Genomic DNA, 14,165 nt, shown 5'->3' on the forward strand with positions numbered 1-14,165 from the left:
GCTATATAAATTACTCTTTTTTTTAAAGTGTTTACAGATGTAGCCAAACTAAGAAGAAGGAAAGAGAAGTCCCTAGGAACCAAGAGAGAAATTAATTCCTGAGCTAAACCTGTGATTATTCATAAGTGTTTCAATCTTGAGTATGTCCAAAACATTAAGTAGAGAAGTAACTCGTGAGAAACTGTTAACTAAAAGCACGTACCACACTGGTATATGGAATCCAACATTATATAAAAATTTATCCAAGCAGAGTCATGCCTGGGTGGCTCAGTTGGTTAAGCATCCGACTCTTGATTTTGACTCAAGTCATGATGTCATGGTTCATGAGATCACGTCTCGCATGAGCTCTGCGCTGAGCCTCCTTGGGATTCTCTTTCCCTCTCTGTCTCTGCTCCTCCCCTGCTCATGTACACACGCTTTCTCTTTCAGTGTAAGTAGATACTTGTTTTCTAAAAAATATTTCTTAAAAAAAAAAAAAAAACTTTAAGCAGAGAGAAGAATGTAACAAATAAGACCATTAAAATCAACAGAGCTCTGACTAAAATAAATGTAAAACTGCATCATGGTGATACCTTAACACCAAGAGTACATAGAACTGTGCAGAGAAATGAACATCCATTCAAGACAATTCACAATAAAAAAAAATGACAATCCATTAGAAAAAAGGCACCACTTGGAAGAATAATCAGCCAATGAAAACAGAAGATTAGCTAAGAATTGTAGATAACAGGAGTGCTACAAATAATAGAACAAACAGGGGTGCCTGGGTGGCTCAGTTGGTTAAGCGTCCAGCTCTTGATTTCAGCTCAGGTCACAATCTCACAGTTAGTGAGTTTGAGTCCTGCATCAAGCTCTGTGCTGACAGCGTGGAGTCTGCTTGAGATTCTCTCTCTCTCTCAAAAATGAATAAACTTAAAAAGATAATAATAACAGAACAAACAAATGTTAAAGTTTGAAATGACCAAAGGTGAAAAAAAAGAAAAAAGAAATAGAAACATCAGGGGGCGGGGGGAAAGCACTAAGTTTTATAAAAAGCCAGGTAAGAATTTCTGTATAGTCCAGTGAACTTAAAATTCATATATAGCTAAAGTGAGAATTGATGAATAGAAGATATGCACCCAGAATGTAGTGCAGAAAGATACCTTGTTTTAATGAAAGAAGATGCATTTGCATGATCCAACATAAGTATAGTAGAACTTTCAGAAAGAGTGAAGATAATGAAGAAGCAATATATTCCAAGGATAATGACAAAAGTTTCCAGAGTTAGAAACAGCTGTGTTGAGATTGCAAAGGTAAACTGGTCACCAAATCAAAGGCAAAGATAAAAAAAGAGATTACCGTATAGATTTCTCATCAGCAATAAATGCACACCTAAAGATAGGAAAGGGTATCTTCATAATGTAAGGGAAAAGTAACCTAGATTTCTATACCCAGCTAAATTATCTTTCAAGAGAAGTAAAAATAACTGACAAGTGAAATGATGAAAGGTTATCACTTAATTGATTCTCATTGAAAGAACTATTAGATAATATGGACAGTGCATAAAGCAAGGGTAAGTAGTGGCAGCCTTTGTCAGCCTTCTCAGATTTAAATAAGCACTGAGGGTTTTTTTAACCTTTAATTAAAATATTGACTTTGGGGATGGGATGATTCAAAATAAGTAAAATGCTGTTCATTGATAAGGAAGGTGGAAGGGAGATTTCAAATATCCTGATTGTTCAGGAGGAAGACAGAAATTGTCATTAATTTTAGATCTTAAGTCACATGTGCATGTGAAAATTTTGGGTGTGACCACATAGAAACAAATGTTTAACTTCTGAACCAATTCAGTGAGGAATGTAGGGGGTTGGAATTAAGGAAACTTAAGCCAAAAAAAAAAAAAAATGGAAATGGATGAAAAGTGGGGTCAGGGAGGAGGTAGGAAAAAAAGGCTTATATCCATAATCACAATTATTATATATTGATTAAACTTATTGTTAAAGGACATTTTCTGTTTGGTGCTTTTTTTTTTCTTATTTAAAGGAGATACTCTGGGGCACCTGGATGGCTCAGTTGGTTGGGCATCTGACTGTATCTGACTTTGGTTCAGGTCATGATCTCACAGATCATGAGTTCAAGCCCCGTGTGGGACTCTGTTGTCAGCACAGAGCTGGCTTTAGATCCTCTATATCCCACACCACCTCCCTTCCCCCAGTTGTGCACGCCTGCGCACACACTCTAAAAAGAAATAAATAAACTTAAAAAATAAAAGACACACTCTAACACGTATAGAAATGTTGAAAACAACCCCCCAAAAAACATATATTCAGGAAATACCAGTTGAAAGAAAGTGAATGTGTTTGTGAACGTCAGTCAACATCTAACATCTTAAACACACTGGAGAAATACTGCTTCTAGTCAATTTCGTACAAATGCCAACTTAAGGGACAAACGCATTATCAGTATTTTTCTGAGTATCTTGGAGCTGCTTTTTTTCATCTTATTCCTTGGAATGTCTGCAAACTTTTTCTTAAAGGACCAGATTGCAGCTCTTCTTGACTTGTGAACCAAGGGTCTCTGTCACAACTACTCAGCTCTGCAATTATAGTGTGACAACAGCCATAGACAATACTTCAAACAAGTGGCATGACAGTGTTTCAACAAAATTTATTTACAAAACCAGGCAGCCTGCCTGCTGTAGTTTGTAGACCTCTGCTTTAGCAAGAGTTCCTTTCAAATTGGAACATGTAAGCATTCTTTTCCAAATTTGTTGCAATTGAAAACAAGTATGTTTAGAAAGAAGAAATATGTTTAACTCCTCTATGGCTAATCTATTACATGTTTCTAAAATGTGATGGTGATGTTTTAGTCTCCATTTTGTTTTGAATAATTAGAAAAAAGTTTTGAACATGAATTGCCATCAGTTTCAGCTGTCTTGTTTAACATGTTCCTGTGCTAAACATTAATTATAGTTAAATATACTATAAAAACATTAGCATTGGTAACCATTGGAATATTTGTATTATAATTTCTACCACCTAAAATAATTAGCATAATTGTTTTAGTCTTTCTGAGAAAAGCAAAATCAATTTAAATTTTTCTCTGACATGATTTCAGCTTTTTTCTTTACTTGATACTAGGTTACAGTTACAGATCCTGACTTGATAGAAAAATCCAACTTGAATAGACAGTTCCTGTTTCGTCCTCACCACATACAGGTTTGTTGCTACTGTTTCAAATTTAAATCATCTATTGTGTTCCACAAAAAAGAGAGTTTGTTTTTTTATAAATAGAAAATTGCACTTGAGCAAACCTAATGTGTTTTTATTTTATTAGAATCTCTCAAATTATCAAACAATGGGAATGACATTTGGGGAAAAATATAAAATTATTTTTTAATATAAAAATTGGGTTTTGCATTGATTTTGGATATAAGATGTAAGTTGTAAATCATGGGCAGTATGTTTTTCATTTTATAATCAAGGTGTATGTACATATGTAATCTTAGAAACTAAGCTTGCAGAGACAGATTTCCTAATTTAAGGTTTTACTAAATCACACATTTGGCACTCTTTTTTGGAAGGAAGGGGAGTCTTTATTACCAAATAGGTAAAGTTTAGCGCTTAGAATTTTTTGCTCTTTGATCTTGCTTGACTATTTAATTAACATTCTCTTCATTGTAAAATATTCCTGGTTTTCAGTCTTTTTCATAGAGATCAAAATATTTCAGTCAAGAAAAGAAACACTTTAGGCAGTCAGGCATATTTGCTTTTTCTTTAGAAATGTTTTTGCACTTTATTTTTCAATAGCCCATTGATAATCTTGGTAAACTAAGGAATGTCATGAACAGAAAAGTAATAACTAAAACAGATGGCATAGTTAACCTAATTGCCTCACCTATCCAAATACAAAAAAAAAAAAAAAAAAATAAGGTCTATCAGGAACCAAAATATATGTCACAAAATTCATTTATTTTGTGCATTTTACTTACAGAAGAACTGTTAAGGTCTGTTTATTCTTATTTTACTGAGTTCTAACAAAGTTTGCAATTTGCCTACATGCTTGACAGCACTGAGAAGTAAATACATGTCAAAGGGACTCTCTTATAAAACTAAAATGTATATTATTTCTTTAATATCTCCATCCAGAAATAGTAGTATTTTTTAAATTTTAGTACTAGTGTGTTAACTTTGCATACCTCTGAGAGCTCATTTTCTGCAGTTAGGATTTCTAATATTTCAATGAATTCACTGTTCTTATTTTTTCTAGGCACATATCTAGTTTAAACCTTCATATTAGAAGGAATTGTACCTTTAATAACTGATATTTTAAGAACTCTAAAGAACAATAGCTATAAAATAGAGGTTGTTTAGATTTCCGTTAGTAAATTGTTAATTATTCAGACTAATATGGATTGTTAAATGTACAATGTACAATGAATGCAATGTCCACAAACCAAAAATGAAAGCTGGTCTCATTACTTTACTCTCATGTAAAAAATGTAAGTTCTGTCATGGCCTAGCTTTTCTGTTTAATATTTATTATTTCTGTTTTTGTTTGTTATTTGTTTAGAAACCTAAAAGCTATACTGCTGCTGACGCAACCCTGAAAATAAATCCTCAATTCAAGATAGATGCACACTTGAACAAAGTATGTCCAGCCACTGAGGCTATTTACAATGATGAGTTCTATACTAAACAAGATATAATTATTACAGCATTAGATAATGTGGAAGCCAGGAGATATGTAGACAGGTATGTTCTTGAAATACGGATTCATAAAAATTGTCTTTTCTTTTGTTATCACTTCTTTTCCACACCTATTTATTGAAAAGTTATCCAATTTCCTGATTATTCTTTGTATTTCTATTGTAGTTCTCCTTGAATCCAAATCCTTTTTATGATTTCCCATTATACCTAGGATAAAATTCAAAATCTTTAACATGGCCTAAATGTTTTTTGTAGAGTGTCTGCCTATCACTCCAGCTTAAAATTTACCTATTTGTTGGATCCCCTTATTCCAGCTACACATTTCTTCTTTGAGTTCTTATAAGGCATCCAACGCTTTTTCACTTGAGAGTGAGAGTACATACTCTCGTTCAGACTCAGGAAATTGTTTACCTTGTTCTAAAACTCCTGACTCCAAATCTGCCTACTTTGGTTTATTTTCACATCTTTTCAGTTTTAGCCTAAATGTCTTTATTCAAAGAGACTTTCTTTAATGACTCAATTCTGTAGATCCCCGTATGGTAATCAGCATTTGTTTTTTCCCCTTTATAGTGTTTATTTTTATTGATATATTTAATTAATATTTGTTAGCTCACTAAATCATTTATTAAAGGACCATTTATTTTCCCATCACTGCCCAACACTTCCCATCAATGCCCAACACATTCAGTAAATAGTTGTTAAATAAGTAGATGAATGAATGACTATCATGTGTACACCTTACTAATTTTTCTTACATCTTTATATGACTCTTTAATGTTACGGCTCTAGTTGAGCAAATTTATTAAACGGAGGAAAATTTGCCAGTCTAGAGTGTAGTTAAAAGTTTATTGTCTGGGTGGCTCAGTCAGTTGGGCGGCCGACTACAGCTCACGTCATGATCTCAGCGTCTGTGAGTTTGAGCCGCACGTCCGGCTCTGTGCTGACAGCTCAGAGCCTGGAGCCTGCTTCCAATTCTGTGTCTCCCTCTCTCTCTGCCCCTTCCCTGCTTGTTCTTGGTCTCTCTCTCTCTCTCTCTGAAAAATAATAAACATTAAAAAAAAATTTTTTTTTTAAAGTTTATTGTCTTGGGCAGAGGAAAGAAGAATAAAAACTTTAAGAAATTAAAGTGTGTAGAAAATAGGTATTGTAAGTTTTAAAAAAAAGAGGTTAATATTGTTTGGGATAAAGAGAACACTGAGAAGATATAGTAAGACAGAACTTATAGTCCAAAAATAACCAAGGAAGAAATAGACATTAGCAAAGAGTTAACCTAGAGTAAAAAGAAGTTGAAGCCCAAAATCTAGTAAGAAGAGAAAGAGAAGAAATTATCAGATTGGACAACAGAATTTGTGGAAGGAGGGGGTATGGAAATGATAAATGCATTGTTTGGTGGTAATGTATCTGTTTCCTAAGATACTACGTTCACTAAGTGATCAGTGTGTGAAATGACCAACAGAAAGTGGTAAGATGTCCTCTGCTTACATTGTTATTGCTCACTTAAATGTTCGTTACCTATTATCTTTTCAAATAGCCGTTGCTTAGCAAATCTACGGCCCCTCTTAGATTCTGGAACAATGGGCACTAAGGGACACACTGAAGTTATCGTACCTCATTTAACTGAATCCTATAATAGTCATGTAAGTGAACCAATTTTGCAATAAATGTCTCTTATCTCATTTTTTTTCTCTTCAGTCAGAGATTTGATTTATCTTTCCTAATGTGTCCATTCTGTCAATAATTTCTATGCATATGTGCATGTGTATTTTTTAAAATACAGCTGAACTTAACCTTTTTAAATTTTCAAATTTTGTTTCTTGTCTTTCCACTGTCTTATTATTATGTTTACTGTTTATTTCTCAGAGGTGCATGATTGCTTTTCTCACAAACTTTGAACTGGTGACCTGTCCAAAATCTTAACTGAAGATCCAATTGCTCCACAAGGGGAGCCAGTACATATATACATAAAGAGATAGAGATATATAGAGATATAGTAATAATTTTATTTAATCTCTGCAAGTGATTTTGATATACTGCCAAAATTGAAAAACTCTGGCCAAGGAAATGTAGGCTTTAGGATTTTAAAAAAGATCAACGCAGGTTGTAAAATGGAAAGAATAGTGTTCTTGTTCTTTTTTTTTTAACAAGTGTAAAATCACTGTATTTAATAGGTAGGTTTGCTTTAGTAAAATTATTAAACATTTATAAAATTTGTTTTCCCATTTACTCTTATGAAATAAAGTTTATAGTAAAAACATTATAGTAGAAAAAATTTAGAAGCTTAATTTGAAGGAAATTACATGGAGAAAATTATGAGGTCATGTTGGAAGATTTTCAAAGTAGAGAAGTCTGTAGAATTCTAAAAGTTCCCTTGATTCTGTCATTCTACCACATTTTTCCCTATATTCCACATCGTTTCCTATATTCTCTGGCTTAATACCCAGAAAAAACAGGTTTCTCTTCTGGCTTCCCTCTTTGGTTTATAAAACATTTTATGATATTTCATAGCTCAACAAACTAAAATATAAATCTCTAAGTGAAAAGAGACAAAGTGTGTCATTTTATAGTGGTTAAACCAAATGTACCCTGTAATAGGATGTGGGTATTTTTTCATTGGTATATTTACCTGAGACAACATAGGCATTTGCCGTTTCTTTTTTTTTTTTTTTTCCTGAAAGTATTTCTTAAATTTTAATTTTTTATCTTATTTACTTTAAGTTTTCGTTTAAATTTCAGTTAGTTATCATACAGTGTAATATTCGTTTCAAGTGTACAATATAGTGATTCAAAAATACCATAACAGTCCTCATCACAAGTGTACTCCTAAATCCCCATCACTTCTATTACCCATCCCCCCACCCCACCCCCTCTGGTAACCATCGGTTTGTTCTCTGTAATTAAGAGTCTGTTTATTGGTTTGCCTCTCATTTTTTCCCCTTTGCTTGTTTGGTTTCTTAAATCCCACATATGAGTAAAATCATACAGTCTTTGTCTTTCTCTTATTTCGCTTAGCATAGTACTCTGTAGCTTCATCCATCTTGTTGTAAACAGCAAGATTTCATTCTTTCTTATTAGCTGTTTATTTAATACACACTTTCTGCAAGAAACTATACCAAGCATCAAAGACATAGGATCCCTGCTCCTAAATTTTTTTCTCCATGGAGAAACAAACACATGGTATACTGAGCACCTTTTCGGGGATTCTTGAATTACTTTTCAAAGTGGGGAATGTTGGGGAATATTGTAAAGTTTTCAATGTCACCCTGATTCTTAGAGGACAAAAATTAATTATATATGGAGGTCTGCCTGTAAGTACTATGTGGTACCAAATAAGTGCACAGATAATAAGTTATAATAGAATTCATGTTTTTTGTTACGTTGCTATTGACAAATGATTAAGTGTCAAAAGAATCCAGTTTTCCTCTTATTGCCTAGGAGAAAGAAGATATAAAAATGTTGGATTCATTTTATTATTTTTTTTTAAATTTTAATGGTCTTAAAATAAGTAAATTTAATCAATAAAAAATTGTTGTTGCCTTTCTTAACTATCTGTTGTCATATTTTATAAATTAGCGGGATCCCCCAGAAGAGGAAATACCATTTTGTACTCTAAAGTCCTTTCCAGCTGCTATTGAACACACTATACAGTGGGCAAGAGATAAGGTAATAAAGATCTTTTTTTCAAGAAATTTTTCTTTGAAGTGAATAGAAGATTATCCAATTTTTAACTTTTTTTCTTTTTTTCCCTTACATGTAAGTTTGAAAGTTCCTTTTCCCATAAGCCTTCATTGTTTAACAAATTTTGGCAAACCTATCCATCTGCAGAAGAAGTCTTACAGGTAAAAATCAATACATTTTAATATAATCTCAACACTGTCTCAGTGTAATCTTATTTGCATATTGCCTACAAATAGTTTATTTCACCTCTTTAAAAAACATCATTGTACAGAGTAAGTGCATGAGGAATCTTGACATTAGCAAGTCACAAATGACCTTTTTGTAGTTTGTATGAGCTATGTGGAATTGCCATTATTTGACCATGTTTGACCCACAAAACAATTCATATGCTTCAACCTAAAAAAGATGTCATAAAAATGATAGCTTTTTGTAATAAAACAACTTGTTAAACTGTTTGAAAAAAACCCAATGTGAATTCTAGTGAAAATTTTGTGAATGGATGGTAGTGTTAATACTCTTATGATGAGGGCGACTTTAAAGGTATTTTCTTACTTTTCTTTATTCCTGCACTAAACAGACCAACGTTTTAGTATAAAATATTATTCATAGCACTTCTTTTGTTAGGTACATATGTAGTACTAATAACTAGCAAGACATAAGGATAACTTGTCAGATGAGAAACTCTACAGTTGAAATTTCATGTACTGTCTTTTCCCATTCCCCCTCCAAAAAAGGAGAGAAAGATGGAGAAGAAAAAGGCAGGGACAAGGAGCTCACAGTGAAAAAATTAGTCATAAATCACATGAGCTGGTACTTCAAACTTTGGCTAATACTTCCCAGGAATGGGTGTGTGTGTGTGTGTGTGTGTTTACTTGGAAATATATTTATTTTGCTTTTTTTTTCTCTCTAGAAGATACAAACTGGACACAGTTTAGAAGGCTGTTTTCAAGTTATTAAGTTGCTTAGCAGAAGACCTAGAAACTGGTCCCAATGTGTAGAATTAGCAAGATTAAAGTTTGAAAAATATTTTAACCATAAGGTAAGTATGCATTATAAAACATTAAGAAGAGATATTAGCTTGGCTCATTTAATTGCTACCAAATTAATTTCACTGGACCAAAATGTCTACTTTTTCTTTCAGGAATCTTTTCAAAAAATAGTAAGTTAAGTGAAAACAAGTGCAGGGCACAGAACTGATTTCTCTTTGAGTGTTAAAAGAATACACTTAAACTCCATCCATTGGTTTGTCAGTTCTGCATTTAACTGATCCTTATCCTTCTGTGTGCAATATTGGATTTCAGATACAGGTTCTTTTAGAAAATAAGGAATACATTTTATTAGTAGTCTAAAAGAAGTTTGTTGTTCAGAATAAAGCAAGAAATTGAGAAAATAGATTCAGTCAGAAATTGTGTTGAATTTCGCCTTGCCCATCCATATTCAAAATCACATTTTATGTCTGTTTGGTGTTTCTTTCCTCATTTGTAAGATGGGGATATTAAATTGGTGTGTAATTCATATGGTAGTGTGAGGATCAAATGAGTTAATACCTGCGAAGCATTTTGAGTAGAACCTAGCCCAGAAATGCTCACTATTAGCTGTTATTCCCATCCCCTATTACTTGCACTTGCTAGAATGTGTCCTGCCCTCTCTCCTGAGCCTCTCCCTGTCTTCAGGCTCATACCTGTCAGAATATAAAGTAAGGTAATCTTTTTTAAAAAAGTCTTTTGATTACATTTATCCTTTGCCTTTCCCTTCCTTCTTTGCTACTTAGAAAAGGGGTCTTATACTTAGTGTTGCTACTTCCTCTTCCAGTTAACATGTCTTCTTTCCCCACTCCTATTCAAATTACTTTTACCATTATAATCAATGACCTCTTGTCTCAAAATCTGAAGAACTCTTTTTAGTCCTGATTATCTTTTGTACTTTTTTAAAGCTTTTTTCTGGAAAAATTCTACTGTAGAAAGTAGAAAAAAAGGTATAATGTAAACTTCATGAATCTGTCACCCAGGTTTAACAAATTTTGTTAATTTTGTATCAATTTGTAGATAATCTTGTTTCATCTTTATACCTCCCCAGATGGTTTTGAAGCAAATCTCAAACGTCATTTATCATTTTTAAATACAAAATGCTGTATATTTTTACCGGTTTAATTCTTACTTTAAGGATTAGCTCTTTGAAAGGAGCATAATGGTATGTAAAATATGCCTTTTGTGTAAAAAGGTATAAAATACAGGTACCTGGGTAGCTCAGTCAGTTAAACGTCCGACTCCTGATCTCTGTTCAAGTCTTGATGTCAGAGTCATGAGTTCAAGTCCCAAGATGGGCTTTGTAATGAAACCTACTTTAAAAAAAAAGGAGTAATGTATATTCATGTTTGTTGTGGATGCAAAGAAAAAAAAAACTGTAAGTATTGATTAAAAAAAAAAATAGCAATAGAAGTTATTCCAGGTATAGAGGGCCATGACAAGACAATGGACAGAGGGAGTATAAGAGTGGCTGGAAACTTCACTGTATATCTTTTTGTGTGTTGAGATTTTTTTTTTTTTTTTTTTTTACCTCAGATAATGTTAAGTAATGATTTTTTTAATTGATTTTTTTTCTTTAGGCTCTTCAGCTTCTTCACTGCTTTCCTCTAGACACACGATTAAAAGATGGCAGTAAGTGTAACCAAGTGTTGAGAAGAACAATTAATATAATTTATTACTGGATAAATACAATGAAAATAATATTTGTGTCTTGTTTTAGGTTTGTTTTGGCAATCACCAAAGAGGCCTCCATCTCCAATAAAATTTGATTTAAATGAACCTTTGTAAGTATTTATATCCAGCTTTGTATGCATCCTTTGTTGTAAATTTCTTGACTGAGTATAGTTTTACATGGCAGGGTGAAACTTCAGGCTATTTAAGTGTTAAATAAGTGCATCCTGTTAATCTAAGAGTTAGCTCATTAGTCTGGCCAACAAAGCCAGCCACAGCCCTTCTCCCCCACATACGTGAATCTATTTATTTACATGGTAAAATAACTTCTTTATTTTTATCTTCTGTAAAGTGGATCCGAAGTGTTACCTCTTTGACTTTATCCATAAGAAAAAAAACAAGAAATGACAACAAATGTTTTCCTATTATATGAAGCCAAATTTTAAAAAACTTAAGTTATATGTTAAACATTGAGCCTGCTAACCTTCCTTTCAACAAGTAACTCCATTTAATTTCCTCATCTGGTGCTTATGTTAGGCTTCTAGTCACCTTATCCTGACTGCTTCTCCTGTAAAACTTACCTTTGTTTTTACCAAAGTCACTTGCTTAAGTTGAGCCTAATGTATGCTCTTTAAAACCAAATTTCTGGGGCGCCTGGGTGGCGCAGTCGGTTAAGCGTCCGACTTCAGCCAGGTCACGATCTCGCGGTCCGTGAGTTCGAGCCCCGCGTTGGGCTCTGGGCTGATGGCTCAGAGCCTGGAGCCTGTTTCCCATTCTGTGTCTCCCTCTCTCTCTGCCCCTCCCCCGTTCATGCTCTGTCTCTCTCTGTCCCAAAAATAAATAAATGTTAAAAAAAAAAAAAAAAAAAAAAATTTCTAATTTTTTTATGAATTAAAGTGAATTTTCTTTCACTAGTCTAATTTTTCTACTTTTTGCCCCTCCTCTCCTGAATATTACTACTTATGAGGATAAATAGCTAATGTTTCTTATGGCTTCTGAAATGCTTTGGTCTAGACCAGGACTTCATTGCCTAACTTTTAAATATTCCTGTAACAAAAGTTCTGTGATTATTTTCTTCAACATTTCAAAAGACTATAGTTTTTGATGAATTAAACACCTTTAAAACTGTGCATTCACACTTTGCTTTATTTTGTATTTCAAAAGGCACTTCAGTTTTCTTCTGAATGCTGCAAAACTGTATGCTGCAGTCTATTGCATTCCATTTACAGAAGAGGTAAGATAACCTTCAAGCTCTAGCAAGTGATAGAAAACCAGGTAAAAATTAGATGACCTAGCAGCTAATTGCATCACCTACATTCATCTTGAACCATTTAAATATTTTTCTGCTTCCAAAGGTATGAATTCCATTTATTTATTTATTTTATTGAGTCAACATTTATTCAATGTTTATTTATTTTTGGGACAGAGAGAGACAGGGCATGAACGGGGGAGGGGCAGAGAGAGAGGGAGACACAGAATCGGAAACAGGCTCCAGGCTCTGAGCCATCAGCCCAGAGCCCGACGCGGGGCTCGAACTCACGGACCGCGAGATCGTGACCTGGCTGAAGTCGGACGCTTAACCGACTGCGCCACCCAGGCGCCCCTGAGTCAACATTTATTGAGTATAACTTTGTGCAGGGAACTTTATAAAACAATGATGAGATAGTCTCTGACCTCAGAGCACTCAGTCTGATACAACCAGTCCCAAAATTACCTTTTTAAAATGAATGGAAAGAACTAAGATTTCAGGTTTGTTGACTAATAAGCAATTTTTCACCCATACCACCCCTGCCCCCCCCCCAGCCTTTATGGATGATATTTCTATAGAATAAAGGTAAATGTCACAAATAGATGTGGTCTAAATAGTCAGATGATAAATTACTCAAATATTTTAGTATGATAAAGGACCTTATTAGTCCAGAATTTTTTAGAATTCAGAATTTTTAAAAATGTTTGTTGATAAAATTACTTTTTAACAAAACAGGACTTATCAGCAGATGCCCTCTTGAATATTCTTTCTGAAGTAAAGATTCAAGAATTCAAACCTTCCAACAAGGTATGTTTAGAAATTTATTCACTCAGCAAATAGTTATTGAAATTTTACTAGTGTCAAGTCCCATTCTCAACCTGGAGAATCCCATAGTAAACAAAACAAAATTCTTGTTGTTATGGATGTTATAGCATCTAATGGACCAGAGGCAGACTGTTAAAAAAAAATGCTATTACATAATATTACAATAGGACTTAGTGCTAAGAACCAAAAATAAAACAAGGAAAAGAAATAAAAGATGATGAAACTGGTTTCATTTTATGTGGGATAAAAGGGGAAAGCGTCTGTGATATGGTAACATTTGGGCAGAAACCTGAAGGAAGCGATAGAGTGAGCCATGCTATTACGTGTTGAAAGAATAATGCACATAAGCAGGAACAAGTTCAGAGAAAGGCCTTAAAAGATTTGAAAGCCAGGATTTTTCTGAAAGAGAATATTCAAGAAGATTGGTAGACAGATATGAGAGATACTTGGGGTTATGATAAGTACTTCATGATTTATTAGGAGATAAGCCAGTGGAAGATTTTAAGCAGAGGACGCAATCTGGCTTATATTTAAAAGGCTGACTCTGCCTGTTGTGTTAAGAATGATTGTATGGGACATGAGAAAGGAAACATGTAAAGCTATTAGGAGGATATAGGCAAAAGATGATGGTGGTTTGATGAAGTAGTCGGTAACAAGTAAGTTACAATAAGATTCTGGATTCTGGTATATTTTGTAGTAGCTCTGACAGGATTTGAAAGGGATTGGAATTAGAGTGTAAGAGGAAAAAAAGATTGTTTATTTTTTTAATTGAAATAAGAAGCACAATTAATAGCTCCAGGTAAGGAGAAGAAGTTTAAGGAAGTTTGAGCAGAGGAAAAAAGGTGTTAAATAATTGTTCAGGGCGATGGGAAAGTCAGAGAATTTTGAGTAGAATTTTGAAACAGCGCTGAGGATGCACTTAATGTTAGTCCACTTAATGTATTACATTCAATGTGGCTGGGGAAAAAAGGCATTTAGTTGCCTAAGTATTTTTCACATAGTCATTGTATGACTTTTTGTATATACTCTAAA

At 33.6% G+C, this 14,165-nt stretch overlaps 1 protein-coding gene across 4 annotated transcripts in view; it reads left to right on the top strand.

The window, feature by feature from the left end:
* Nucleotides 1-14,165, top strand: part of UBA6 (ubiquitin like modifier activating enzyme 6) — an 81,024-nt gene that overhangs the window by 53,496 nt on the left and 13,363 nt on the right. For 3 of the 4 annotated variants that reach the window (XM_086704914.1, XM_086704916.1, XM_086704917.1), the window contains 10 exons: nt 3,120-3,197; nt 4,552-4,733; nt 6,220-6,325; nt 8,259-8,348; nt 8,444-8,524; nt 9,274-9,402; nt 10,969-11,020; nt 11,109-11,172; nt 12,224-12,293; nt 13,044-13,115. In XM_086704914.1, the coding sequence (XP_086561040.1) occupies nt 3,120-3,197; nt 4,552-4,733; nt 6,220-6,325; nt 8,259-8,348; nt 8,444-8,524; nt 9,274-9,402; nt 10,969-11,020; nt 11,109-11,172; nt 12,224-12,293; nt 13,044-13,115 (924 nt within the window). The remainder of the gene's footprint in view (nt 1-3,119; nt 3,198-4,551; nt 4,734-6,219; nt 6,326-8,258; nt 8,349-8,443; nt 8,525-9,273; nt 9,403-10,968; nt 11,021-11,108; nt 11,173-12,223; nt 12,294-13,043; nt 13,116-14,165) is intronic. The other variant, XM_086704915.1, reaches the window with a different exon arrangement.

Source organism: Puma concolor, chromosome B1, assembly GCF_028749965.1.
Source record: "Puma concolor isolate L17-30 chromosome B1, mPumCon1.1.hap2, whole genome shotgun sequence".
NCBI classification, from domain to species: domain Eukaryota; kingdom Metazoa; phylum Chordata; class Mammalia; order Carnivora; family Felidae; genus Puma; species Puma concolor.